Genomic DNA, 27,589 nt, shown 5'->3' with positions numbered 1-27,589 from the left:
TTATTGTTTGAAGGTTTATTAAATGGTACATCTTATGCTAATGACCCATGCACAATGTTTACAATAGTTCCATTTTTTTAAATTAACTGCTATGCTGCTTTAGTTAGAAATAAGACACACTACAGTAGGTTTGAACTGTTCAAATGTGTTCTCTTTTAACCTGAATTTCTAAATCCCTGGTTGCTTAGTCTTCCAAGTAAAAATCTTGCCTTCTTTTAGTGCATTATTTATCAAAACACAATACAGTCCAAGTGGAACCAATGACTGACCACTCACATCTGTGCATATACACACCGAAATAATCTTAATTTGGACAACACAGCATCCTGCAAGTCACGATAGGTTTTGTCCTTGACTTGTAGCAATCAAAGTCACCAATCTAAGACACAAATGATACCAGCTCAGAGGTTTCAGACTTTTGAGGGATCATGCATAGCTCATTACTTTGTAGATCAAGGAAGAAAAGATAGAACAAAACTTGCAATGCATGGGTTGATGGCAATCTGGATTATAATGAGGAACGTTATTGTACAGATTCTTTATGTTGACTTTGAGTTGTAGTACTATTTGACCTGGGTTCAAGTATTATGGCACATGCCACAAACCCAATCACACAGCATGTTGGAAACATACACAATTACAACAAGCTCGAGACTCTTGGGAGTTAATCATGTCCAGGGAGATACGAGCTAGCCTGAGGCATCCACAGCCAGAATTGAAAACTGTAGACTTTTCAGTGGAACAATCTAATTGAATGATCAGTGCATACTAAACTACATTAGGTGGATTCAGAGCAATATGAAACTTTCAATCCTAAGAGGAAGAATACTGCAATAGCAAAGGCAACTTACTGATATGATATTCTACATCTGTATATGTGGGGTCTTTCACTATAAAACAAATGTTTAAGGAGAGGACATCACCAGTCTGTGCTTCTATCCAACTACAGAATAAAAGCTTTTGTTTTCAAATGAGATTTAACTAGCTTAGCTAACTGCTTCAGATCATAACAGGCAGTCAAGAGTCAATTACTTCATGGGCACTTCCTTTCATTGAGACACACACACACCCACATTTCAGATACCACACTAACAACTGCTCTAAGCGATACATGGCATGACACAGATATCTATGACTATCATTACGATATTATTTGACAAGTATAGTAAATCTATTAATATTACTGTCACTTAAGTTCCATTGTCCAAGGCTATGAGGACAGATGTATTATAGGAGAAGGTTGAAGGTTAATGGACATTCAAGGTTGGAGACCAACAAAGGAGGGTCAAAACTACATTCAGAGTGCCTTCTCTCTCTCTCATCTCAAGAGGTGCAGAGACTTCCATCCTCAATAACATCAGATAATGCAGATCATTTCCCTCTGCTCCTTCCATCATGGCTTGCCAGTCCAGGGTTCTGAAATTTAAAAAGTCATCATAAGATTCTGTGTGTTTGAGAGAAGCTACCCACTGGGCACAAACTGGTTGAATAAACGTTGTTTGAACAAAAATTGTCAATGTATTGTGACTCGGACTCCACATGGAAAATACATTGGATTGGAAAAAAGTCCTCAACTGTTGTTTTGAGGGTGAAATTTCAACCACAGGATATCATCATGGTAACCAAATTTCAATGTAGACAAACCATGTATAAAATATGATGAATTTGTACCGTTAAAACAATGTCAGATCTCCAACGTTATATCCACTATCAGAATATAAACTATAGGCTGGGCAGCACCTCCTACTGGAGAATTGATCTACCTACAGCTACCCTTTAGTCTAGCCACCCAGGGCCTATATAGCATTTGCAAAGTCATCAAAAGTTATGGTCTCAATTCAACCCAGAATCAACAACAAAAAAATCTACAATATAATAGGCCCAGGATTTCAAGCTCTGGTTGATTTCAAATGTCATGATTGGTTGACAACACAACCAAATATCAACTTTTAAGGAGAGTTACAGTATATTCTGCTTGAATAGTTCCATCTGCCACTGACAGTCTGGATTCAGTTCAATTTTGTCTCCATCACAACCAAAAATAAAAGTTAAAGAATATGTTTTTTTTTCTATAATTTGTAGACAAATTGAAATTAAAGCAAGACTAAGTGAGTGGCAGATGGAAGTATCCAAGCAGAAGAAAAATCTCCTTCAAATGTCGATATTTGGTTGCATTGACAACCAAACACAATATATCTTTTGAAATACAATAAATAGCCTATTAGCTTGTCTACAAGTTAGCAAATGATATGTTGGATTCACACCTCTAAAGTTAGAGAATGGGATTAAGCCAGTAGCTCAGATGTACCTATGGCTAGTCCTGTCTCTTTTAAAATGTTTATATTTGGTTGCATTGTCAAGCAAACCCAATTCACTATTACTTTTATAATACAGTAAGTAGTCTAGAGTAAATGCTCTTTTACAAACTAATGTAAAATTCAACCATTAAACAAGTAACAGATCCATGGCCACATTGAGTTTACTGTAACTATAGATGTCTTCGTATGTAATCATATAAAGTGTGCTAGTTCAATATAGCATGTATAGGTCATAGCAGGTCTGTGGATATGTTCACAATTGCTGTAACAATTTGCGCAGAATCACTTGCACAATGTACTTCTCATGTATTCTCAACTGCAATCCAGGTCATTTGGTTCTGCTATTAGATGAAGCACAGTGATAACACAATCTGTTGCATAAATAAACAAAATATCTGACATTTTATTCCCAGTAGAACTTTGCTGTGCTTTTAAGATGGTTGAAAGCGTAGTGGTGACACATTGGAAATTCAACTATCTTTTGGCAGTCTTTTTGAGCGGGTGAAAATAGGTTGTAATCTCATTGAGCAACGCCTCAACCAAATATTACCCAATTATCCACCTTGAAATGACGTGATGTGCCCAGCGTGCAGTGCAAGCACTTGAGATGCCAGCGTGAGAGAGGTATTGTGGCAACCTGAGCAGTGTGTATTTTAACATGTGAGCGTAATATATTATTCTCATTCTCACATGCATTTTTATGTACCTGGCAACTGGATGTTGTGCTTGTATGAGGGTGGAGGATGAGCTTGGAATCGGCGCCGGGACTGCAGAGCCCGTCGATCAGGTTCTTGTTGCAGTCTCCTAGGCTGTCCACGTGGGAGAGTTTGGGGTAGGCCACATGACCCGTCAGGTCCAGCAAATCTTCCAGGGCTCGGGTATTACTCATGGCGTTTTCCTGGACCTCATTGACTGGGGAGAACTCTGGGATGGAGATAAGTTCCTCCTTGGAAACTGGGCTGAGAGGGGAAGAGGGAGCAACATTTATGAATATCATAATGGTTATTCCACCGATCGAATACTACTATGACCATATCTGTACATCTATGGGGCATGCGGTCCTTGGGTAATCAAGGGCGGATATGAGGGGAGTAATTTATTATGCAAATTGTTAAATGCGAAGCCATTTTTACTATCAATATTCGTCAGGGTATGAGAAAAGGCTGTGGTAAAGCTAAGGGTCCAAATAGGACTCTGATGAGACAATATCACTAATACTCTAAGAATAACAAACATAGATGCGGTAAAGAGGTCATTGGAACTCGACAAAAGCAATGGAAATGCCATGGAAACACGTGGGGGAAAGATCCCGAACGTCCTCATCGCCCCCCAGCTGTTGTTTATGTGTATTTCACACTAAGTTGAGGTAAAAATATGAGTATAATTATTGTATGGATGTCAACCCCAATACATGTTCATGTCACCATCACCAATCAACTCCATTACGCATAAAAAAAAAACAGTGATCTGGGTCAACAGCATCAATGCAACAGTATAACTTTACGTCCGTCCCCTCGCCCATACCCGGGCTCGAACCAGGGACCCTCTGCACACAGAAAACAGTCACCCACGAAGCATCGTTACCCATCGCTCCACAAAAGCCACGGCCCTTTCAGAGCAAGGGGAACCACTACTTCAAGGTCTCAGAGCAAGTGACGTCACCGATTGAAATGCTATTAGCGCGCACCACCGCTAACTAGCTAGCCATTTCACATCCGTTACACTAGCACTCCTAGCAGCTGGTACGAACAGGTGTTTGCATTTATCAATCACTTCTTCTAAACCTGAAAAGGGACAACTTACAAATGTTATGCAGCAAAAACAAACGTGTATCCAACCCCATCGTGGGCCTGTTACAATACATCAATCATGACAGATTTGTACATATATCCACTTTGTTAGATCAGTTTTGTTGACTGTGTGCCAATCCGGCATCCCTCTATCACCCACAGTATGCTTTCCATATACCTCTTTCTCGCATTTATAGCTAGGTTCCTGGCATGGTGGGCAATGTGTTTGTAACTGTTCATACTAACCAGTACCCCTAGAATGTATTGGTTCCACATCATGCATTCCTGTAGATAGAAATGGCCTTGCTCTGATGGCTTACCTGACCTCCATGGACTGCACCTCATCATACGCCCCACGGCTCTTCACATCCAGAAGCTCCAGGTTGATGAGTGGAGGTGGTACGAGTGCCAGGGACAGTTTGTTGGTCTGCACCCCTTGTCCGATAGTCTGTGTGGTCAACGTCACGTTTACTTGAGTACTCTCCTCGGTTTTGAGCTGAGCAGTGGCTTGGCTGCTCACCTTGGTACCCTCCTGGTTCTTCACCTGTACATTCACTTGTGCATTCTCCTGCTTGATCACGTGGGAAGGGACCTTTCCCTTCACTAAGACACTCTCTTGCTTGAGAGCCTGGGCTGCACCCTGTCCATTTACTTGTTGAGCGTTCTGTCCCTTTTCCAGAATATTCTTCAGTGGGGTCACCTGATCAGTGGCTTGCCCCTTCACCAGGGCACTGTCCTGCTTGTTGACGCAGGCAGCGGCCTGCCCATTAACCTGAGACTCAGCTTTTGGGTTTTCATGCACATTCACCTGAGCATTCGTTTCAACGTTCATCTTTGAGCTCATCTGCATATCCCCTGTAGAGAACAGAAATATCACATTGCACAGGACTATTCCCTGAGAAAGGGCACCACATGACCTGGCCAAGGATGGCTGAAATTAAAGAGATGCTAATTTCACACAAATCCCATGCCTCCTCTAAAATCATGTCAGGCTATTTAAGCGACCTACTGTATCTTACTGCGACAAAAGCATTGTCACATTAGTTAAGTCCATGGCCCTAACCCTAACCTATATGCACCACTTTGTGAAACATTTCATGAGCTACCTTTGAGAGCCAGAGTGGCTTCCAATTTCAAGTAGACAGGCATATTTGCTAATGTCCTCTGTTCTACATGAGCAAACAAAATAAAGAAATGCATATGGGTCCTTCTCTTTAATTGCATTACATTTTCTAAATATATAAAGTTACATGCTGAGGGCTGCATTGTGGCAGGGACAGAGGAGTTATAAAATAGCCAAAGACCTTGAATGGATGGCCTTGAATACAATCTAGGATGCCGAGTGAATCTGATCCTCTCCTGAGGACAGGTATTGGAAAACCACTGCTACATCACAGCCATGCAGGAGTCCCCTATATTGGTGGAAAAGTACTGGGATCGCTCACCCACCAGACTACCCACTGCTGCCACTGGGTGGGACTCCTACATTTATACATTCATAGTGTCTTTCCTGCTGGGGTGAGCAGGCAGGCAGAGTATCAGTGGGTGAATGGGTCACCTACCTGGTGGTGAGACCGGTTGAGTCTCCACCTGCCCCTCCTCCTGCTTCAATATGGAACACAGATGGAGGCAACATCTATTATTCCACAGCAAATAAGAGGACAATTATGTATAGTATTGTGCGATTAAGACCTGCGGTAATCAGGACGCATAAACCAATGTATCAACAATGATACAATTTAATCATGATAATGATCACAACATAGATATGAAAACAAAATCTCTTGGGGGAGGGGGGGGGGGGGTACAAGACGCAAAGTGTATCCTGTATTGGTATGCAATACCTGACAAGATCACACAACATCACGTGGGTAATATAGGAGTCAGCAGGTCTCTTTGCTTGAGGCGTGCAGAGCTATGAGAACGGCAGGCATCTCTACAGTACCTTCATCTCTTCCTGGTTCTCATCGCTCTTCCTGGTTCTCTTCATTATCTCCTCAATTCTCTGTGGAGACGTAGCAACATACAGACTTTGATATATACTGAGAGCTGCAGGCTGGGTATCAGATATACTGATTCATTCAATAATAATTGAATTTGGAGTCATAAAAACCTTCTTCCTCAGCTGTCTCTCCTCCTCCTCTTGCAGCTTCAGCATCTCTCTCTCCTGACGCTGACTCTCTGCATCCTTCTGAGCCTGAAACTCGCCCTCTTCCTTCTGTATTGATAAAGACGAAGGATTTATGCTTGGAATAATGTAAGACATGTACTGTGCATATACACAACGTTACACACAAACATGCACATGCACCAGAGAAACATATCACCATACATACAGTGACCCCCCCACTGTGACCCCTGACCTCTCTGTCCATCTGGACCTGTAGCTCCTTCTCCCGGACCTCCCTTTGCTGCTTCTCCTCTTCCGCTCTCTTCCTGCGGAGGTCCTCCTGTCTGCTCTTCTCCTCCTCCTGTCGTGCCCGCTCCTCTGCCTTTCTCCTCCTCAGCTGCTCCGCCTTCAGACTGAGTGACACAGACAGACATGATGACTTACAGTATACCCTCTCAGTCACCAGACACGGACAAGCAGACACCATCGATGCATCATGTACAGGCACACAGAGAGACACGGTGACACACAGTTTCCTTACCGTTCCTTCTCCTCCCGCTCAACATGTTGTTTCTCCTCCAACTCCTTCTGCACCCTGGCCAGACGCCTACGCTCTGCTAGCAGTCTGGATGCTTCCTCTGCGTTTGTCGTCCCGGCAACTCCTTTCCCTGTTGTTGTCACTGGCGATGGCTCTGTCACAAGGACAACGGCAGATATCAGTGTGCATTGAAACAGGTGCCCAATGCACTGATAGGTGTACTTAATGATTGACATACACAAAACGATTGGTAAACAGTAGAGTTTCACCTGTGCTCTTATCTGCATTCAGTTCACTGCTGGTGGACTTTGGCATCTTCTTATCTGGGGTGTCTATTTTGGAGGCTTTCTTATCAGATGTGTCAGTCATAGAGTCCTTTCTTTCAGAAATCTCACCTTTTAAGTTCATACCGGGGGTCTCAGTTTTGGGGAATCTCTTTTCTGGGGTCTCAGTTTTGGCCAGTTTTTTTTCAGGGTTGTCTGCTTGGGAAGACTTCTCAGGGCTCTGGATATCAGACATACTTTTCACAGGGGTTTCTGGCTTGGAGACATTTCTGTCATTGATGTTGTTGTGACTTTTGGCTTCTTCAACATGTCCATCCTCCTTGTTGCCGTCGGGAACCGGGGTGGTGGGTCTGTGCCTGATGGGAGAGGGGTGGTACTGGCGCACAGTGCAGGGAGACTGAGTACGGCTCTTAGGCAGCAACCTACAACCAGAAGGACATTATTATCCTCTGTCATAGTAACTAGGACATACCACACGGATACAGCAGCAGGACAGCGAGTCTTACTTGGGGGTGGCGGGGGAGGCTGAGCGTCTGGTGTACATGGCTGGGGATTCTGCTCTTCTCACAGAGGAGCCTGTCGCTGGGGAGCCAGTCCTTCTCTCTCTGCGTAACCTCTCTTTCTGAAAGCACACACAAGATAATGTGTGTGTTCCCGGATGTAATCATGCCAACATGGCCCTACCAACTGCTAGCAGGGTTCTGCTCTGGTTTCTCTCTATTCTATAACCAAGTGTGTACGTAAGACAAGTCTGACCTTGGGGGTTTGAGGGGTTGAGCGAGATCCTGCTGGTGACTCCTCTGGAGAGCCCTGGAGCCTCCGTCGATCAACCCGGCTTGGCGAGCCCCGATAGGGTGACCTGTGGGGGCTGCAGGGAGCTGCACAACGACAGGCATCAGAGGTCAAGTGAAGTAGTATTGTAGTCAAAGGAGATACAAAGTAGTAATTCTATGTTTTTAGATCAATACCCACAGTATAGGTATGGAGGACATTAACAATACTATCAATTGTTTAAATCAAATCATACAAACTATTTTTTCTTTCACATGTTTATTCGTGGCAAGTTGGAGTGATGTGCGGCATGCGCACACATTTTAATTAACTAGGCAAATCAGTGAAGAACAAATTCTTATTTTACAATGACGGCCTACCCCGGCCAAACCCTCCCCTAACCCGGACCACGCTGGGCATTGTGCGCCGCCCTATGGGACTCCCGATCACAACCGGTTGTGATACAGCCCGGGATCAAACCAGGGTCTGTAGTGATGCCTCTAGCACTGAGACGCAGTGCCTTAGACCGCTGCGCCACTCGTGAGCCTAAAATAAATCACAAAGAGTAAATAAAATTGCATGTAGAATTATTTTTTTTTTAAACATCCACACACGCTGTTGATGCCCAAAACGTTTATGCTGACGCAACATTCCCTCTGCCATATTATCAGAGGTGTAGTAAGCGGGTACTCGCACGTAAACATTGTTGCTTTACCTTTTTTATTTTACTCAGGCATTTACCCACCGGAAAAAGGGATTGAAAGTATAGGGAGCGTTACTTTACTTCTTGCGGACGGCAATCTGTGTTTACCCACCCATTTTTGTTTTACCACTACATATAAGGCATGCCCAACTAAGCAACACTGTTGCAAGTATCTTAGCATGTAGGCATTTCTTCTCCTTGGCACGCCAAAACATTATAGACAGCAGTCCCGCCAGGAAACACGCATATCTACACCCTCAGACACACGTTCACAAAAGCCAGACCTTGACATAAAGTGGATAGACAAGTGTCTATCTGCAGAACTACAAACGCTGCCATGCATTCCCTACTCTCTGCATCACCAATGATAGAAGTTTCTAGGGGCTATTACCTGTCTGGAAATATTTACTGCCGATGTGCAAAAAAAATGTCAGTCCAGATGTATTATCTAGGTGTTACCTGTGCATCGGTGGCAGGGCAGATGGAGGTCTGCTGCACTGTGGCACCTGGCCATAGAGGAGTGAGTGTGGGTAAGGAGGCGGTGGACCATCAGGTTCTCCACAGAGTTCAGGTGACAGCGCTGGACTGATGGAGGGGTCAGGGGTCAATGGAGGTGTTGGGAAGAGGGGACGGAGATGAGGACGACAAAACAAAACAACGTATGACCATGAGGGACATGAGACAGATAAATGAAGGTGCAAGAATCACACGGGGAGGAGGAGCGGGCTAAGAATACTAGTGAGTACAACCGGAGAATGGAAAGGATGTAGGGTGGGTCTGCCTCAAAAAATAGTTTGACACTGACAATGATAGCTATTAGCAGTGGTGGTGGTGAGTAGCAGATGCAGAAGTCGTAGTGTACAGGGTAGTAGTAGTAGTACTAGTGATGATACATCGAGGAGTAGTAGTACTAGTGGTGATACAACCGAGGAGTAGTAGTAGTACCAGTGGTGATACTAACGAGGAGGAGTAGTAGTACTAGTGGTGATACTAACGGGGAGTAGTAGTAGTAGTACTAGTGGTGATACTACAGAGGAGTAGTAGTACTAGTGGTGATACTACAGAGTAGTAGTAGTAGTGATACTAACGAGGAGTAGTAGTAGTAGTGCTAGTGGTGATACTAACAAGGAGTAGTAGTAGTACTAGTGGTGATACTAATGGGGAGGAGTAGTAGTAGTACTAGTGGTGATACTAACGAGGGGGGGTAGTAGTACTAGTGGTGATACTAACGGGGAGTAGTAGTAGTAGTACTAGTGGTGATACTACAGAGGAGTAGTAGTACTAGTGGTGATACTACAGAGTAGTAGTAGTAGTGATACTAACGAGGAGTAGTAGTAGTAGTACTAGTGGTGATACTAACAAGGAGTAGTAGTAGTACTAGTGGTGATACTAATGGGGAGGAGTAGTAGTAGTACTAGTGGTGATACTAACGAGGGGGGGTAGTAGTACTAGTGGTGATACTAACAAGGAGGAGTAGTAGTACTAATGGTGATACTAACAAGGAGGAGTAGTAGTAGTAGTACTAGTGGTGATACCAACAAAGAGGAGTAGTAGTAGTAGTACTAGTGGTGATACTAATGGGGAGGAGTAGTAGTAGTACTAGTGGTGATACTAACAAGGAGGAGTAGTAGTAGTACTAGTGGTGATACTAACAAGGAGGAGTAGTAGTAGTACTAGTGGTGATACTAACAAGGAGGAGTAGTAGTAGTACTAGTGGTGATACTAACAAGGAGGAGTAGTAGTAGTACTAGTGGTGATACTAACAAGGAGGAGTAGTAGTAGTACTAGTGGTGATACTAATGGGGAGGAGTAGGAGTAGTACTAGTGGTGATACTAACGAGGAGGAGTAGTAGTACTAGTGGTGATACTAGTGAGGAGTAGTAGTAGTAGTACTAGTGGTGATACTAATGGGGAGGAGTAGTAGTAGTAAAAGTGGTGATACTAACGGGGAAGAGTAGTAGTAGTAGTAGTACTATTGGTGATACTAACGGGGAGTAGTAGTAGTAGTAGTACTAGTGGTGATACTAACAAGGAGTAGTAGTAGTACTAGTGGTGATACTAACGGGGAGGAGTAGTAGTGATACTAGTGGTGTTACTAACGTGGAGTAGTAGTACTAGTGGTGATACTAGCGAGGAGTAGTAGTAGTAGTAGTAGTACTAGTGGTGATACTAATGAGGAGTAGTAGTAGTAGTACTAGTGGTGATACTAACGGGGAAGAGTAGTAGTAGTAGTACTAATACTAACGAGGAGTAGTAGTACTAGTGGTGATACTAACAAGGAGTAGTAGTAGTAGTACTAGTGGTGATACTAACGGGGAGGAGTAGTAGTACTAGTGGTGTTACTAACGAGGAGGAGTAGTAGTAGTAGTAGTAGTAGTAGTACTAGTGGTGATACTAACAATGAGGAGTAGTAGTACTAGTGGTGATACTAACGGGGAGGAGTAATAGTAGTACTAGTGGTGATACTAACGAGGAGTAGTTGTAGTAGTACTAGTGGTGATACTACAGAGGAGTAGTAGTACTAGTGGTGATACTACGAGGAGTAGTAGTATTTGTGGTTATACTACGAGTAGTAGTAGTAGTACTAATGGTGACACTAATGAGGAGTAGTAGTAGTACTAGTGGTGATACTACGAGGAGTAGTAGTAGTAGTACTAGTGGTGATACTACAGCGGAGTAGTAGTAGTAGTAGTAGTACTAGTGGTGATACTACAGAGGAGTAGTAGTATTAGTGGTGATATTACAGAGTAGTAGTAGCAGTAGAACTAGTGGTGATACTAACAAGGAGTAGTAGTAGTACTAGTGGTGATACTACAGAGGAGTAGTAGTAGTACTAGTGGTGATACTAACGAGGAGTAGTAGTAGTAGTACTAGTGGTAATACTATGAGGAGGAGTAGTAGTACTAATGGTGACACTAACGAGGAGGAGTAGTAGTAGTAGTAGTACTAGTGGTGATACTAACAAGTAGTAGTAGTACTAGGGGTGATACTAACGAGGAGGAGTAGTAGTACTAGTGGTGATACTACGAGGAGTAGTAGTAGTACTAGTGGTGATACTACGAGGAGTAGTAGTAGTACTAGTGGTGATACTACGAGTAGTAGTAGTAGTAGTACTAGTGGTGATACTAACGAGTAGTAGTAGTAGTACTAGGGGTGATACTAACGAGGAGGAGTAGTAGTACTAGTGGTGATACTATGAGGAGTAGTAGTAGTACTTGTGGTGATACTACGAGGAGGAGTAGTAGTACTAGTGGTGATACTAACAAGGAGGAGTAGTAGTAGTACTAGTGGTGATACTAACAAGGAGGAGTAGTAGTAGTACTAGTGGTGATACTAACAAGGAGGAGTAGTAGTAGTACTAGTGGTGATACTAATGGGGAGGAGTAGGAGTAGTACTAGTGGTGATACTAACGAGGAGTAGTAGTACTAGTGGTGATACTAGTGAGGAGTAGTAGTAGTAGTACTAGTGGTGATACTAATGGGGAGGAGTAGTAGTAGTAAAAGTGGTGATACTAACGGGGAAGAGTAGTAGTAGTAGTAGTACTATTGGTGATACTAACGGGGAGTAGTAGTAGTAGTAGTACTAGTGGTGATACTAACAAGGAGTAGTAGTAGTACTAGTGGTGATACTAACGGGGAGGAGTAGTAGTGATACTAGTGGTGTTACTAACGTGGAGTAGTAGTACTAGTGGTGATACTAGCGAGGAGTAGTAGTAGTAGTAGTAGTACTAGTGGTGATACTAACGGGGAAGAGTAGTAGTAGTAGTACTAATACTAACGAGGAGTAGTAGTACTAGTGGTGATACTAACAAGGAGTAGTAGTAGTAGTACTAGTGGTGATACTAACGGGGAGGAGTAGTAGTACTAGTGGTGTTACTAACGAGGAGGAGTAGTAGTAGTAGTAGTAGTAGTACTAGTGGTGATACTAACAATGAGGAGTAGTAGTACTAGTGGTGATACTAACGGGGAGGAGTAATAGTAGTACTAGTGGTGATACTAACGAGGAGTAGTTGTAGTAGTACTAGTGGTGATACTACAGAGGAGTAGTAGTACTAGTGGTGATACTACGAGGAGTAGTAGTATTTGTGGTTATACTACGAGTAGTAGTAGTAGTACTAGTGGTGATACTACGAGGAGTAGTAGTAGTACTAGTGGTGATACTACGAGGAGTAGTAGTAGTACTAGTGGTGATACTAACGAGGAGTAGTAGTAGTAGTACTAGTGGTAATACTATGAGGAGGAGTAGTAGTACTAATGGTGACACTAATGAGGAGTAGTAGTAGTACTAGTGGTGATACTACGAGGAGTAGTAGTAGTAGTACTAGTGGTGATACTACAGCGGAGTAGTAGTAGTAGTAGTAGTACTAGTGGTGATACTACAGAGGAGTAGTAGTATTAGTGGTGATATTACAGAGTAGTAGTAGCAGTAGAACTAGTGGTGATACTAACAAGGAGTAGTAGTAGTACTAGTGGTGATACTACAGAGGAGTAGTAGTAGTACTAGTGGTGATACTAACGAGGAGTAGTAGTAGTAGTACTAGTGGTAATACTATGAGGAGGAGTAGTAGTACTAATGGTGACACTAACGAGGAGGAGTAGTAGTAGTAGTAGTACTAGTGGTGATACTAACAAGTAGTAGTAGTACTAGGGGTGATACTAACGAGGAGGAGTAGTAGTACTAGTGGTGATACTACGAGGAGTAGTAGTAGTACTAGTGGTGATACTACAAGGAGTAGTAGTAGTACTAGTGGTGATACTACGAGTAGTAGTAGTAGTAGTACTAGTGGTGATACTAACGAGTAGTAGTAGTAGTACTAGGGGTGATACTAACGAGGAGGAGTAGTAGTACTAGTGGTGATACTATGAGGAGTAGTAGTAGTACTTGTGGTGATACTACGAGGAGGAGTGGTAGTACTAGTGGTGATACTACAGCGGAGTAGTAGTAGTAGTAGTACTAGTGGTGATACTACAGAGGAGTAGTGGTATTAGTGGTGATACTACAGAGTAGTAGTAGCAGTAGAACTAGTGGTGATACTAACAAGGAGTAGTAGTAGTACTAGTGGTGATACTACAGAGGAGTAGTAGTAGTACTAGTGGTGATACTAACGAGGAGTAGTAGTAGTAGTACTAGTGGTAATACTATGAGGAGGAGTAGTAGTACTAATGGTGACACTAACGAGGAGGAGTAGTAGTAGTAGTACTAGTGGTGATACTAACAAGTAGTAGTAGTACTAGGGGTGATACTAACGAGGAGGAGTAGTAGTACTAGTGGTGATACTACGAGGAGTAGTAGTAGTACTAGTGGTGATACTACGAGGAGTAGTAGTAGTACTAGTGGTGATACTACGAGGAGTAGTAGTAGTAGTAGTAGTACTAGTGGTGATACTAACGAGTAGTAGTAGTAGTACTAGGGGTGATACTAACGAGGAGGAGTAGTAGTACTAGTGGTGATACTACGAGGAGTAGTAGTAGTACTAGTGGTGATAGTAACAAGTAGTAGTAGTACTAGGGGTGATACTAACGAGGAGGAGTAGTAGTACTAGTGGTGATACTATGAGGAGTAGTAGTAGCAGTAGTATTTGTGGTCATACTACAAGGAGGAGGAGTAGTAGTACTAGTGGTGATACTACAGCGGAGTAGTAGTAGTAGTAGTAGTACTAGTGGTGATACTACAGAGGAGTAGTAGTATTAGTGGTGATACTACAGAGTAGTAGTAGCAGTAGAACTAGTGGTGATACTAACAAGGAGTAGTAGTAGTACTAGTGGTGATACTACAGAGGAGTAGTAGTAGTACTAGTGGTGATACTAACGAGGAGTAGTAGTAGTAGTACTAGTGGTAATACTATGAGGAGGAGTAGTAGTACTAATGGTGACACTAACGAGGAGGAGTAGTAGTAGTAGTACTAGTGGTGATACTAACAAGTAGTAGTAGTACTAGGGGTGATACTAACGAGGAGGAGTAGTAGTACTAGTGGTGATACTACGAGGAGTAGTAGTAGTACTAGTGTTGATACTACGAGGAGTAGTAGTAGTACTAGTGGTGATACTACGAGGAGTAGTAGTAGTAGTAGTACTAGTGGTGATACTAACGAGTAGTAGTAGTAGTACTAGGGGTGATACTAACGAGGAGGAGTAGTAGTACTAGTGGTGATACTACGAGGAGTAGTAGTAGTACTAGTGGTGATAGTAACAAGTAGTAGTAGTACTAGGGGTGATACTAACGAGGAGGAGTAGTAGTACTAGTGGTGATACTATGAGGAGTAGTAGTAGTACTTGTGGTGATACTACGAGGAGGAGTAGTAGTACTAGTGGTGATACTACAGCGGAGTAGTAGTAGTAGTAGTACTAGTGGTGATACTACAGAGGAGTAGTGGTATTAGTGGTGATACTACAGAGTAGTAGTAGCAGTAGAACTAGTGGTGATACTAACAAGGAGTAGTAGTAGTACTAGTGGTAATACTATGAGGAGGAGTAGTAGTACTAATGGTGACACTAACGAGGAGGAGTAGTAGTAGTAGTACTAGTGGTGATACTAACAAGTAGTAGTAGTACTAGGGGTGATACTAACGAGGAGGAGTAGTAGTACTAGTGGTGATACTACGAGGAGTAGTAGTAGTACTAGTGGTGATACTACGAGGAGTAGTAGTAGTACTAGTGGTGATACTACGAGGAGTAGTAGTAGTAGTAGTACTAGTGGTGATACTAACGAGTAGTAGTAGTAGTACTAGGGGTGATACTAACGAGGAGGAGTAGTAGTACTAGTGGTGATACTACGAGGAGTAGTAGTAGTACTAGTGGTGATAGTAACAAGTAGTAGTAGTACTAGGGGTGATACTAACGAGGAGGAGCAGTAGTACTAGTGGTGATACTATGAGGAGTAGTAGTAGCAGTAGTATTTGTGGTCATACTACAAGGAGGAGGAGTAGTAGTACTTGTGGTGATACTACGAGGAGGAGTAGTAGTACTTGTGGTGATACTACGAGGAGGAGTAGTAGTACTTGTGGTGATACTACGAGGAGGAGTAGTAGTACTAGTGGTGATACTAACGAGGAGGAGGAGTAGTAGTACTAGTGGTGATACTAACGAGAGGGAGGAGTAGTAGGAGTAGTACTAGTGGTGATACTAGTAGAAGGAGTAGTAGTACTTTATCAAATTGGAGGGCTACCTGTTCCTGTGCATGTTGAATGCAAATACTGCTCATCACTTCATTATTATTGGGTTGTTTTCACTCATGGGGATGGGATGGGCTCTCTGAAACAAAAAAATAACACTAAGTATTTGTATGGGTGAGATAGAGATTGGTAAGATGCATAAAAGCACTGAGAATGTCCAACCTCAACCAGAGTGTTTTGACTGAGTGACATATGCCTTCAACAAGGAGGGAGAGGAGGTTTCAAACAATGAAAAGGAGGAAGTGAAGTGGTGTACATGTCCCCTGTTCCTTGGCTCTTTGTGTACTGTAAATTCCCTAGTGCCTGTCATTTCCTAATGGATATCTTCTTCGCTCTGAATCCCAAAACCCTACACCTCTATTTTCATCCCAATGCTTGCTCTTTTTCGACCCGGGATCGACTTGGAAGTACCAAAATACAACTAAGACATCAAGATACCCAAGCTGAGCATACGCACACACGTCAAAAATGTATAAAAAGCAGCAATTACACAATGTCAATGTGCACTTTGTACAATAGTACTTGTACAAGGTACACATTGACTTTTCACACATATCCTCATGCTTTCTGATTCAGTTGTTGCACATGCATTCTGGGAAATATACATAAAATCTTTGAGTTGGCATGACATTTCCCCTCAAGCCAAACTGCCATGAGAGCAGTGGTCATTGTGGGGTGGAGAGAAGGAGGGGGCAGGGGATTGGTGGACCGAACGGGAGGGTTTCATAACATTACCGGATTCGCTGGCAGCAGGAAGGGGGGCGGCGAGTTCATGGGGAAAGGTGGAGGCAAGGAGAGGGGCATTCTCACAGTCACCTATAGGCAGCAGGCGGAGCAGAGCAGAGAGAGCATAGCGTTATGATCAGAGCAGCCACTTGTGTCTTTACCTGATGACCCCCTGATACACCTCTGCACCCAGCAGGGCGCTCCTGTAGACAACTGGGGAGGTAAACCCATGCAGCAAGGCTGGAGGCAATGAGCAGGCCAGGGAGAAAGGCTCTCTCTCTCTCTCTCACATACACACCTTTGTCCTCCATATATCCCTCTATGACCCAATCCAAATCACACATACATAAGTCATAAACATATTCAGAAAACTGCATGAAAATCAGCGTTCTAGGTTTCGAACATGTTTTTGTATCTCAGTCCTCCATCCCCCCACCTCCATCATAATCCTGAAAATGCAACAACCCTGAGGAGTGCCCCAGGATAGAAGCCATCAATAATGCCCTGAAGCAGTAACCAGTATGTTGTCAATTTTAAAACTGTCTGTTTTGCTCCCCTCAGGGTTGACTGGACTGATGACTATTTCCATGGTTTACGACAGGTCTGGGACAGGCTGACAGAGACATCACTGTCTGACCTTGAGTCTCGATTCGAAGGGCAGAGGAGCCATCAGCTAGCAGCAGCTTCCCCCAAAATACCTATCATGTGTTAGTATATCTGATGGACTACTTGTGTGATTTGTATCTGACAGAGAGCAACACCAAATGTGTATCCTATCACTTTAGAAGCCAGAAGGGACATGCCAAATTGAATTAGCCTAGAACATGCATTGCTGTCCCTTCCAAAAGTCCCTCCATGCCTCGCACCATTCCTCCTTCCAGTCACAGCTTCATCATTCACATCTCATTGCACCCTCATCTCCAGCTCCCCGTTGTGGACTCACCCTGTGCTCCTCCAGGTCCGCCCCATGTCCAGCGTTTGGGCCTCTGCTCCAGCTGCAGGCTGCGTTCCAGGGAGCGTTTCATCAGAGCCTCCAGCCGCTCCTGGTTGTGCCGTTCCAGGACCGGGAAGACAAGGGACTCTGTCACTGAGCTGCTCCCCTGGCCACACAAGGACCAGGCTAGTCGCTCCATGACCACAACCTCTCCTCTGACACAGCACGGTACAGTCTTAACAGAGCAGGCAGATACAGACCACAGCTGCTTGGGACTCCACCCCTCCGATCATACACCCAAGCAGACACAAAGAGACACTCTGACACATTCAGTTTCGCAGCAGCAACAGTATTGACAGGTTGGAGAATAGCTCCCCTTTCCTTTATCTGATACCCCCCCCCCCCTTTTATTTTTCTGGATGCCTGTTCTACTCAGACTTCCCCGAGTAAAATATCTTCCTAGTTAGTTAACCCTTCCCCACCCACAGTTTTGCCATGGTACACAGCCCAACAGAGCAGGAGACAAAGCCATCTGGTGGGTGATCAACCATTGCCAACATCTCTCCATTTAAATGTGCTCCATCTTTTCCTCCTATCTATATCCCTGCTCTTTCTTTTTATTTCTTCCTATCAAACACATAAAAGATGTGGACATGTATCGGCAAATGGAACTACACACAGATGGAGCCAGCACAATAACAAAATTATTATATTATTATTATTATTATGATATTATTATTATACAGAATGACCAAGCACGGGTGAAAAAGTTTTTAAAAATAAATCTTAAATGAGTACCACAGAAAATAAAATATGACATTAGCCACACCCCATAGGCTCCTCCGGAATTTCTATTGGTCTAAAATGACATCACCCAGAGGATATAAACCATTTAATGGGAACACACACACACATAGATAATCAATCTGTGTGAGATGGATGGCCAAGGGAAATGCTGTGTCATCCAAAACATTCCTCATCGTGCATCCACTTACGAGAGCAGACAAAAATGATAAATCAAGTTATTTCACGTAACCTTATTAGACCAAATTAAGTCTTTCTTGAAAGGTTAAACGGTGAGATCAATGTAGGCTACAAATCCTAACAATAAATGGCCTTAGAAAGTGGCAGTGTGTGACATGGTTTCAAAAGACATATCTGTGGATAACTTTGTGCTCAGCAGATAGCTTGGGACCCATCGAGGAATTGAGGGCAATGACAAAACAGGATTAGGATCCGATTAAGCAAATGGAATGACATAGATATTCATTAAAGAGTCTGATGAGGTTACATATAGACCAACACCAGCATTCCCAGAAGCCAGTGTTGAATGGTGTGCAGGGTGGGGAGGACTAATCTAGAAGGGGAGGGTGGGGTTGCAAATCCTATCTAATATCTGATTGGGAGACAACGTTAAGTACAGAGCATAGTGTAATTAATGAACCAAAGGATTTTAGTAAATTAAAGAGCATATGTCCCTGCATATCTTTTAGAATAGGATGTTGCTGTACTTGCCCACACATACAATCAAAAACAGTACATCCAAACGGTACAATAAACACAAACTTTTTACTGAAACTGAACTGGAGGTGAAAAAGCTGTCTGAGTGTGAGGACAGAGGGTGATTACATCATGCACTGGAGACAAAGGAATCTGAATATAGATGTAGTGCAGGGTTCCCCAACTGGCGGCCCGCGGGCCGAATTTGGCCCACAGGTGATCTTATTTTGCACCCCAATTTTATAGAGGGAAAAAATATATAATAATAATAAATATATATATATATATATAGAAAAAAATGGTTCCGCGTCTGACTCTAGTTGATGATCCCTAATGTAGTGGCTAAGTGATGAGTCTGACCTTCTCCTCCTCTAGCCTCTGCCTCCTCTTTTCCTCCACAGCAGCTCTGCGGACCTCCTCTCTCTGTCTCTGCTCCTCCAGCTTCCTCCAGCGTTCCTCCACCGTACGCTCATACTGCAGCTGAGCCCGCCGCTCTTTCTCCCTGATTGCCTGCTCTCGCACAGCTGGAAACACCAACCAACACATTCAGATCACGACCCTCTAAAACACCATTATAACAACCCACAACAATTCCAGAGCTTTGCTTCCTTAAACTGCACATTTACTGGCTGCCGGTTCTATAGGGCAAAATTAGAGCATTTTTGCTAACCTGCTACAATACAAATACTGGTTTCAATAAGAAGTGATTTCCATCAGTCTCAATACTTGAAAGAAAATGTCAGGAACATCACTTACCTAGACCTTTATCTCTCTCCTCACGTCTCTCTTTGGCTAAACGCATCCGGTCATCTGTCCTCAGATACCCTTCCACGTCTGAGATTTTGGGATATAAAGATCAACACAGAGAAACAGACAAGCTAGACAGAAACAGAGCAAGGAGAGACATTCCAAAGAGATAGTGAGGGAGAGATGTGTTTATAGAGAAGACCCAGTGAGGGAGAGATGTGTTTATAGAGAGAACCCAGTGAGGGAGAGATGTGTTTATAGAGAGAACCCAGTGAGGGAGAGATGTGTTTATAGAGAGAACCCAGTGAGGGAGAGATGTGTTTATAGAGAGGACCCAGTGAGGTAGAGATGTGTTTATAGAGAAGACCCAGTGAGGGAGAGATGTGTTTATAGAGAAGACCCAGTGAAGGAGAGATGTGTTTATAGAGAGCCCAGGACCCAGAGAAGGGGAGATATGTTTATAGAGAGGACCAAGTGTGGGAGAGATGTGCAGGGGAGCTAACAACCACAGTGGGGGTGGGACTTACACTGTTTACCTGCATGATTGTTAGTGTTGTTGCCTGGCAGAAGTAAAGTGGAGGGGAGCCCATTGAGCTGGGGCCTCTTCTCTGTGACCGAGGGTGGGCTCAGCACCTCATCTGATATAGGAGAGACAACAGTCCCCACATTTTATCAGCAGAGGAAGGCAGTGCTGTACATAGCACTGAACTGCAGTACTACTTTGAGACTGCAGAGGGAGACAGTGCCATGCTCTTTGTTCAGTGAGAGTAAAGTTCTGAGGGTAAAACGATTGCAGCCAGGGCAGTAGATAACGTAAAAGGTTGGATTGCCAAGCAATCCAAGGATGGACTGTGTATGTGCTATGTTTTAAGGTGTCCCAGCAAAAAATCTATTTAAAATGTAAGCAGTTGTTAATCAGTTGTATGATAATTACTAAAGCAAAAGGATCTTGCCTTTGCCAGAAATTGCACTCTAAAATATGATTTTAGGCCAGTTCATATTATAAACATCTAATTGTGCTTTTATTGTGGTCACTGTAGGAATCTTGAAAAACATCTTCTTGGGAAAAAAAAGTGTCTTATAGTAATCCTTAAAATGATAAAATGACTCAACAATGACTCCCCTTGACACGCAAGTACCAAAGAATTCAAATCTACCCAATTCTGCCATGGTAAATTGTGATTGTTGTAATTATGGAAAGTCATTTTCCAATTCAGATAAGCGCCAAAGAAAATCCTTTTAAAATGTTAAGAGTGTGGGTGAGCCATCGGCATCTTACTGTGTTTCGCAGCTAGGCTCCCTGGATAGAGTGCCACACGGGCTGGGGAGCCATGGCCGTTGCTTTGGGATCTCTTCTCTGCAACTGATGGTTGAGTCAATCCTTTGGCGGGAGAAAGAGGCAAACACATGAAGAAGAAAAAATTAGAAGACAGGTAAATACAGTGGGGCAAAAAAGTATTTAGTCAGCCACCAATTGTGAAAGTTCTCCCACTTAAAAAGATGAGAGAGGCCTGTAATTTTCATCATATGTACACTTCAACACTGACAGACAAAATTAGAAAATAAATCCAGAAAATCACATTGTAGGATTTTTAATGAATTTATTTGCAAATTATGGTGGAAAATAAGTATTTGGTCAAAAACAAAAGTTTCTCAATACTTTGTTATATACCCTTTGTTGGCAATGACAGAGGTCAAACATTTTCTGTAAGTCTTCACAAGGTTTTCACACACTGTTGCTGGTATTTTGGCCCATTCCTCCATGCAGATCTCCCCTAGAGCAGTGATGTTTTGGGGCTGTTGCTGGGCAACACGGACTTTCAACTCACTCCAAAGATTTTCTATGGGGTTGAGATCTGGAGACTGGCTAGGCCACTCCAGGACTTTGAAATGCTTCTTATGAAGCCACTCCTTCGTTGCCCGGGCGGTGTGTTTGGGATAATTGTCATGCTGAAAGACCCAGCCACATTTAATCTTCAATGCCCTTGCTGATGGAAGGAGGTTTTCACTCAAAATCTCACGATACATGGCCCCATTCATTCTTTCCTTTACATGGATCAGTCGTCCTGGTCCCTTTGCAGAAAAACAGCCCCAAAGCATGATGTTTCCACCCCCATGCTTCACAGTAGGTATGGTGTTCTTTGGATGCAACTCTGCATTCTTTATCCTCCAAACACGACGAGATGAGGTTTTACCAAAAAGTTCTATTTTGGTTTCATCTGACCATATGACATTCTCCCAATCTTCTTCTGGATCATCCGCATGCTCTCTAGCAAACTTCAGACGTGCCTGGACATGTACTGGCTTAAGCAGGGGGACATGTCTGGCACTGCAGGATTTGAGTCTCTGGCGGCGTAGTGTGTTGCTGATGGTAGACTTTGTTACTTTGGTCCCAGCTCTCTGCAGGTCATTCACTAGGTCCCCCCGTGTGGTTCTGGGATTTTTGCTCACCGTTCTTGTGATCCTTTTGACCCCACGGGGTGAGATCTTGCATGGAGCCCCAGATTGGAGGGAGATTATCAGTGGTCTTGTATGTCTTCCCATTTCCTAATAATTGCTCCCACAGTTGATTTCTTCAAACCAAGCTGCTTACCTATTGCAGATTCAGTCTTCCCAGCCTGGTGCAGGTCTACAATTTTGTTTCTGGTGTCCTTTGACAGCTCTTTGGTCTTGGCCATAGTGGAGTTTGGAGTGTGACTGTTTGAGGTTGTGGACAGATGTCTTTTATACTGACAAGTTCAAACAGGTGCCATTAATACAGGTAACGAGTGGAGGACAGAGGAGCCTCTTAAAGAAGAAGTTACAGGTCTGTGAGAGCCAGAAATCTTGCTTGTTTGTAGGTGACCAAATACTTATTTTCCACCGCAATATGCAAATAAATTCATAAAAAATCCTACAATGTGATTTTCTGGAATTGTTTCCTCTCATTTTGTCTGTCATAGTTGAAGTGTACCTATGATGAAAATTACAGGCCTATCTCATCTTTTTAAGTGGGAGAACTTGCACAATTGGTGGCTGACTAAATACTTTTTTGCCCCACTGTAAGTCTAGGATAGATGGCAGCCAGGCCATTGATTTATTCTGGACTAGATTAAATACAGCAGCCATAATCTGGCCCTGTTACTTCTGCATCACTCACCAAAATCTAATACAGCTCCCAGTCAAGGAGCGACCCATCAAATCACAACATTGGGTTGTACTAGGAAACTAGGTACTCACCTAGGAAGTGAGGGGTCCTTTCCCAGACCCAGAGTAAGCCTATTTATTAAAAAGCACTTTTGATTGGGACTCTCCATATCCTGTTTTTAGAGTAGGCTATAGACTTATACGGCCAGGACCGGCCGTACAGGTAGGCTACTAACACCTGTCACATGTCTTTAACCATTGATGAAAGGCCTGTGACGTTGTGTGCTGGTGAGAATCCATGTTTAATGCCCCTATTTAAATATGTGTCCACTCCATAACAATAAGGCCTCAAAACCCAGATGCAGCTATATGCTTTTGATCATCCCTAAATTCAAGGCTACATTCTGGGCTTTTTGAGTACAAATCACACTTTTTTGCTCACATTGGTACCAACCAAGTTTATTACAGTTGTGTTCTTATTTCTATTCGTTTTTTTATTTTTTTAAATTTGAAATTCAGTTTAGTTTCAGACCTGATTTGCTATTTTTTTAAATATAGTTGTAGTTTTTTTGGGATGTCACTTGTTGCAACTGTGGAGCTGTAATAGTTAACCGATTAATAAGGTGTTGGGTCAGGTCATAGGTCAGGTTTAAGTGATAAAGTAAATCTCAATGTGACTTGGATTTAAAGGGAATAGCGTCGAGACTGGTGCCCCAAAAAAATAGGGTGGAAACTCTCTCACCCATGTTAACATCAATCTACTGCTTTTTAACTTTAATAGTACATGTAAGAAGAATCAAATCAAATCAGATTCTACTTACATGTACTACTAAACGATTTACCTAGACGATTTACTGTAAAAAAAAATGTTTTTACTGTAATTGTAATGAATGCATAAACGAATGGATGAATAAAATTAATTGGGGGGAGATGGGACTTGTATTTCACAATATATTACTGCAATGACATGGGATTGGTGCAAGCAGGTTGGCTACTATAGGTAATGTGTTTACATGTTACAGAATATCAATGGATATTGTGTTTTATATCACGTACACTTCCAGAGGTCTTAACAAAGGCTTCCAAACGGGCAGCACCGGAAGGGCAAAATAATGGGGCACCACTTTATTTTATCTTCATTTAACTAGGCAAGTCAGGTAAGAACAAATTCTTATTTACAATAACGGCCTACTCCGGCCAAACCCCAATGACGCTGGGCCAATTGTGCGCCCACCCTACCACATACCAGTTAAATTGGTATGGTTTAAAAAGTTTAAGGTTTTCGTCACTTCAAGAATCAGGTATTCTACTGTATTCTGTGTGATAGAATAACGGTACCATTCAAAATACAGCAATTACTTCCCCGTTCACCATTACTTCCCAAAATGTACCATCATTTACAGTATGCTGCGATAAAACTTTTCACAGTATTTTACTGTTGATAATACTCCAAATTACAATATGAATTACAGTTGTTACAGTTTAGTGATAGTGACGCACAAGCCAGATCTGTTTGAAAACATCGCCATCTCCTGGCCGCATTTACCCACCAGATTCAGTACCTTGAACCCCCCCATCCCCCCAAATAAAACAAATATTTAAAAAATAAAAACAAAACATTTTCATTATGGTTTTTATTTTAGTTCGTTTTGGAGTTAAAGATTTTTCAAACGGGTTTATTAAGTATTTTATTTCAGTTTACTAAATCGTTTTTTCATGATTGGTTTTCGTTTTCGTTTCCATTTTAGTTTACTATAATAACTTTGGTACCAGCGACAGAAAAACATCCTTGGACACCGACATCTAGGTTTATGCGGGTTAAAAATAGATCAAAACATATAAATACGCGTAATGTAGCCTGTGACAGAGCCAATCAATTTGTCAATTAAAAAGGTGCGTGTTGTCCTTCTGCATCTTGATGATTTAACAACTAGGCTATTCAGCTTTTATTTAGACAGCTGGCCATAAAAGCAAACAATACAAATGGCCTCGGCTAGGCTTGATTATAGCCTATGCTAGGTACAAAATCTGTCGTTCTGCCCCTGAACAGGCAGTTAACCCACTGTTCCTAGGCCGTCATTGAAAATAAGAATTTGTTCTTAACTGACTTGCCTAGTAAAAAAAATAAAAAAATAAAGAGGATGAAGTGAAATGCACAATTTGAGGTAACAGAAATGTCATAGCAAAAAAAAAATATGAAGAGAAACATTGGATAATGTTAACAATAGACCGTTCGTCTTTTATCCAGTTTACCTGTCAAGGCACCACTGGATGCTGCATTGACTGCCGTCTCCGCCATCTTCGTAGTCACCGGCGGATGCCACCAAACGTATGTATGAAATGTCGTAAACACCCCGCAGCGAAAGGCTCCAAATCAAGTCTAGGGAAACAGCATCGCCAGTTTCTACATTCAGGCGCAGGAGGAGAACATAGGCTACTATATCAGGGGATGTAGGCCTATCCGTTTCCCACTGCCTCAGCAATCAATATGTATGCTCGACCGGAATGCTAACGGTGCACAGGCGGTCAGGAGAGCGGAGGGTATTCGGATGAATGCGGTTACTGAATGAGACCATAGGCTACTATTAAGTTTGCTATTTTGAAGGTAACGTGTGATCGTAGCTGGTATCCTTGGTTAACTGTTGGCAGACGGAGAGAAAATGATGCGCTTCAGTTCAGGGCGTACTGGATGGAAATTATGAATATTCGACAGCGCAGCAGCGCTTCGCCCGCCGGTGTGCCGAAAATCTCTTCCCTGCCAGAACCCCCCCCCCCTTTCTAATTTCCTTAATTTTGTAGCAAACATCAGATTCAAGTACTTTCTATAGAACAAACTTCGTCAGGATATGCAATCGAAATTAATAAAGAATGTATGTGTGTTATATTAAACAGAGGGAATAAAATGTTGGCAAGCAATAAACATTTCAGAACAACTATGGCTGAATTATTATCCTTACACTTTCAAAAATACTGGTCGAATAAGACATGGGAGAGATGACGAATTTTGGCAAAGATATTTATTTATAGACTAATACAAATCAGTAGCGGATTTAGGTACGGGCGACATGGGCAGCATCTTGCGGGCGCTGGGGCAGGGGGGCAGGGCGCCATACAAGCTACAACTGCCACATCCACTTGACACAAATAGCCAAACCGAAAACTGCATCATTGATGGAAGAACCAACTGTAGCCTAATTAAATGCATGAAGTCAAAACGAAGTATTGAATTGCGTTTAATTGCTTTAATTGCTTTAAACGTTGCCATTAAATAACTATACTGAACAAAAATAAACATGTCAAATGTTGGACCCATGTTTCATGAGCTGAAATAAAATATCCCAGAAATGTTCCATATGCACAAAAAGCTTATTTCTCTAGAATGTTGTGTGGAAATTTGTTTACAACCCTGTTAATGAACATTTCTCCTTTGCCAAGATAATCCATCCACCTGACAGGTGTGGCATATCAAGAAACTGATTCAACGTAACGATCATACTACAGGTGCACCTTGTGCTGGGGACAATAAAAGGCCACTCTAAAATGTGCAGTTGTCACACAACACAATGCTACAGATGTCTCAAGTTTTCAGGGAGCATACAGTTGGCATGCTGACTGCTGGAATGTCCACAAGAGCTGTTGCCAGAGAATTGAATGTTCATTTCTCTACCATAAGCTGCCGCCAACGTTGTTTTAGAGAATTTGGCAGTACATCCCAACAGGCCTCTCAACCGCAGACCATGTACATGCATGGCACGTACATATGTGGGTGAGCAGTTTGCTGATGTCAACGTTGTGAACAGAGTGCCACATGGTAGCGGTGGGGTTATGGTATGGGCAGGCATAAGTTTCGGACAACGAACACTATTGCATTTTATCTATGGCAATTTGAATGCAGAGATACTATGACGAGACCTGAAGCCCATTGTTGTGCCATTTATCCGCCACCATCACGTTTCAGCATGATAATCCAAGGCCCAGTGTTGCAAGGATCTGTACACAATTCCTGAAAGCTGAAAATGTCCCAGTTTTTCCATGGCCTGCATGCTCACCAGACATGTCACCGGTTGAGCATGTTTGGTATGCTCTGGATCGACGTGTACCATAGTGTGTTCCATTGGGACAATCTAACTGCACTGTCCAATTTACAGTAGCTATTACAGTGAAATAATACCATGCTATTGTTAGGAGTGCACAGTTATGAACTTAAATTTATCAATTGGGTGGCAGGTAACCTAGTTGTTAGAGCGTTGGACTAGTAACCGAAAGGTTGCAAGTTCCAATCCCCGAGCTGACAAGGTAAAACAAATCTGTCGTTCTGCTCCTGAACAAGGCAGTTAACCCACTGTCCCTAGGTCGTCATTGAAAATAAGAATTTGTTCTTAACTGACTTGCCTAGTTAAAGGTAAAATAAAAAAAATCTATTAGGTACATTTGGGCAGACTAGATACATTTTGAACAGAAACGCAATGGATCAGTCTAAAACTTTGCACATACCCTGCTGCCATCTAGCGGCCAAAATCTAAATCGCACCTAACCTGGAATAATACACAGACCTTTCTCTTGCATTTCAAAGATGGGGGAAGAAAAAGTTTTTGTATTTGTACATTTACCAGATCTAATGCGTTATATTCTCCTACATTAATTTCAAATTTACAAAGTGTTTCCTTTCAAATTGTATCAACAATATGCATATCCTTGCTTCAGGTCCTGAGCTACAGGCAGTTAGATTTGAGTATGTCATTTTAGGCTAATATTGAAAAAAAGGGTCCAATCCTTAACACAATTAAGACTCAACTAGAAGGGAAGAACAGAATACAGCATCAAACTTTATAGTAGACGCGCCGCGCCTTTCAACCTCTCTGCCCAGAAA

At 42.6% G+C, this 27,589-nt stretch overlaps 1 protein-coding gene across 4 annotated transcripts; it reads right to left on the bottom strand.

The window, feature by feature from the left end:
* LOC109872423 (MAP7 domain-containing protein 2) lies at positions 1-25,471 on the bottom strand. Of its 4 annotated transcripts, none has more exons than XM_031808375.1 (19): positions 24,973-25,466; positions 20,873-20,974; positions 20,121-20,231; positions 19,603-19,680; positions 19,207-19,370; positions 17,356-17,455; positions 16,422-16,502; positions 8,974-9,099; positions 7,797-7,918; positions 7,547-7,662; positions 7,026-7,462; positions 6,760-6,910; positions 6,472-6,631; positions 6,222-6,326; positions 6,054-6,113; positions 5,671-5,713; positions 4,429-4,963; positions 3,025-3,277; positions 1-1,416 (listed from the first exon to the last, which is right to left on the bottom strand). In XM_031808375.1, the coding sequence occupies exons 1-19, from the start codon at positions 25,016-25,018 to the stop codon at positions 1,372-1,374; spliced, it is 2,835 nt and encodes a 944-aa protein (XP_031664235.1). In that variant the 5' UTR covers positions 25,019-25,466; the 3' UTR covers positions 1-1,371. The 4 variants fall into 4 exon arrangements, with proteins under 4 accessions (XP_031664235.1, XP_031664236.1, XP_031664237.1 ...); XM_031808376.1 differs by having other exon boundaries at positions 20,130-20,231; XM_031808377.1 differs by lacking the exon at positions 8,974-9,099 and having other exon boundaries at positions 24,973-25,471.
* Positions 25,472-27,589: the final 2,118 nt, after the last annotated feature.

The sequence above is a fragment of the Oncorhynchus kisutch genome, linkage group LG28 (genome assembly GCF_002021735.2).
Source record: "Oncorhynchus kisutch isolate 150728-3 linkage group LG28, Okis_V2, whole genome shotgun sequence".
Lineage (NCBI taxonomy): Eukaryota > Metazoa > Chordata > Actinopteri > Salmoniformes > Salmonidae > Oncorhynchus > Oncorhynchus kisutch.
Note: the sequence above shows the minus strand (reverse complement) of the source record. Positions and strands in the feature narration are given on the sequence as shown.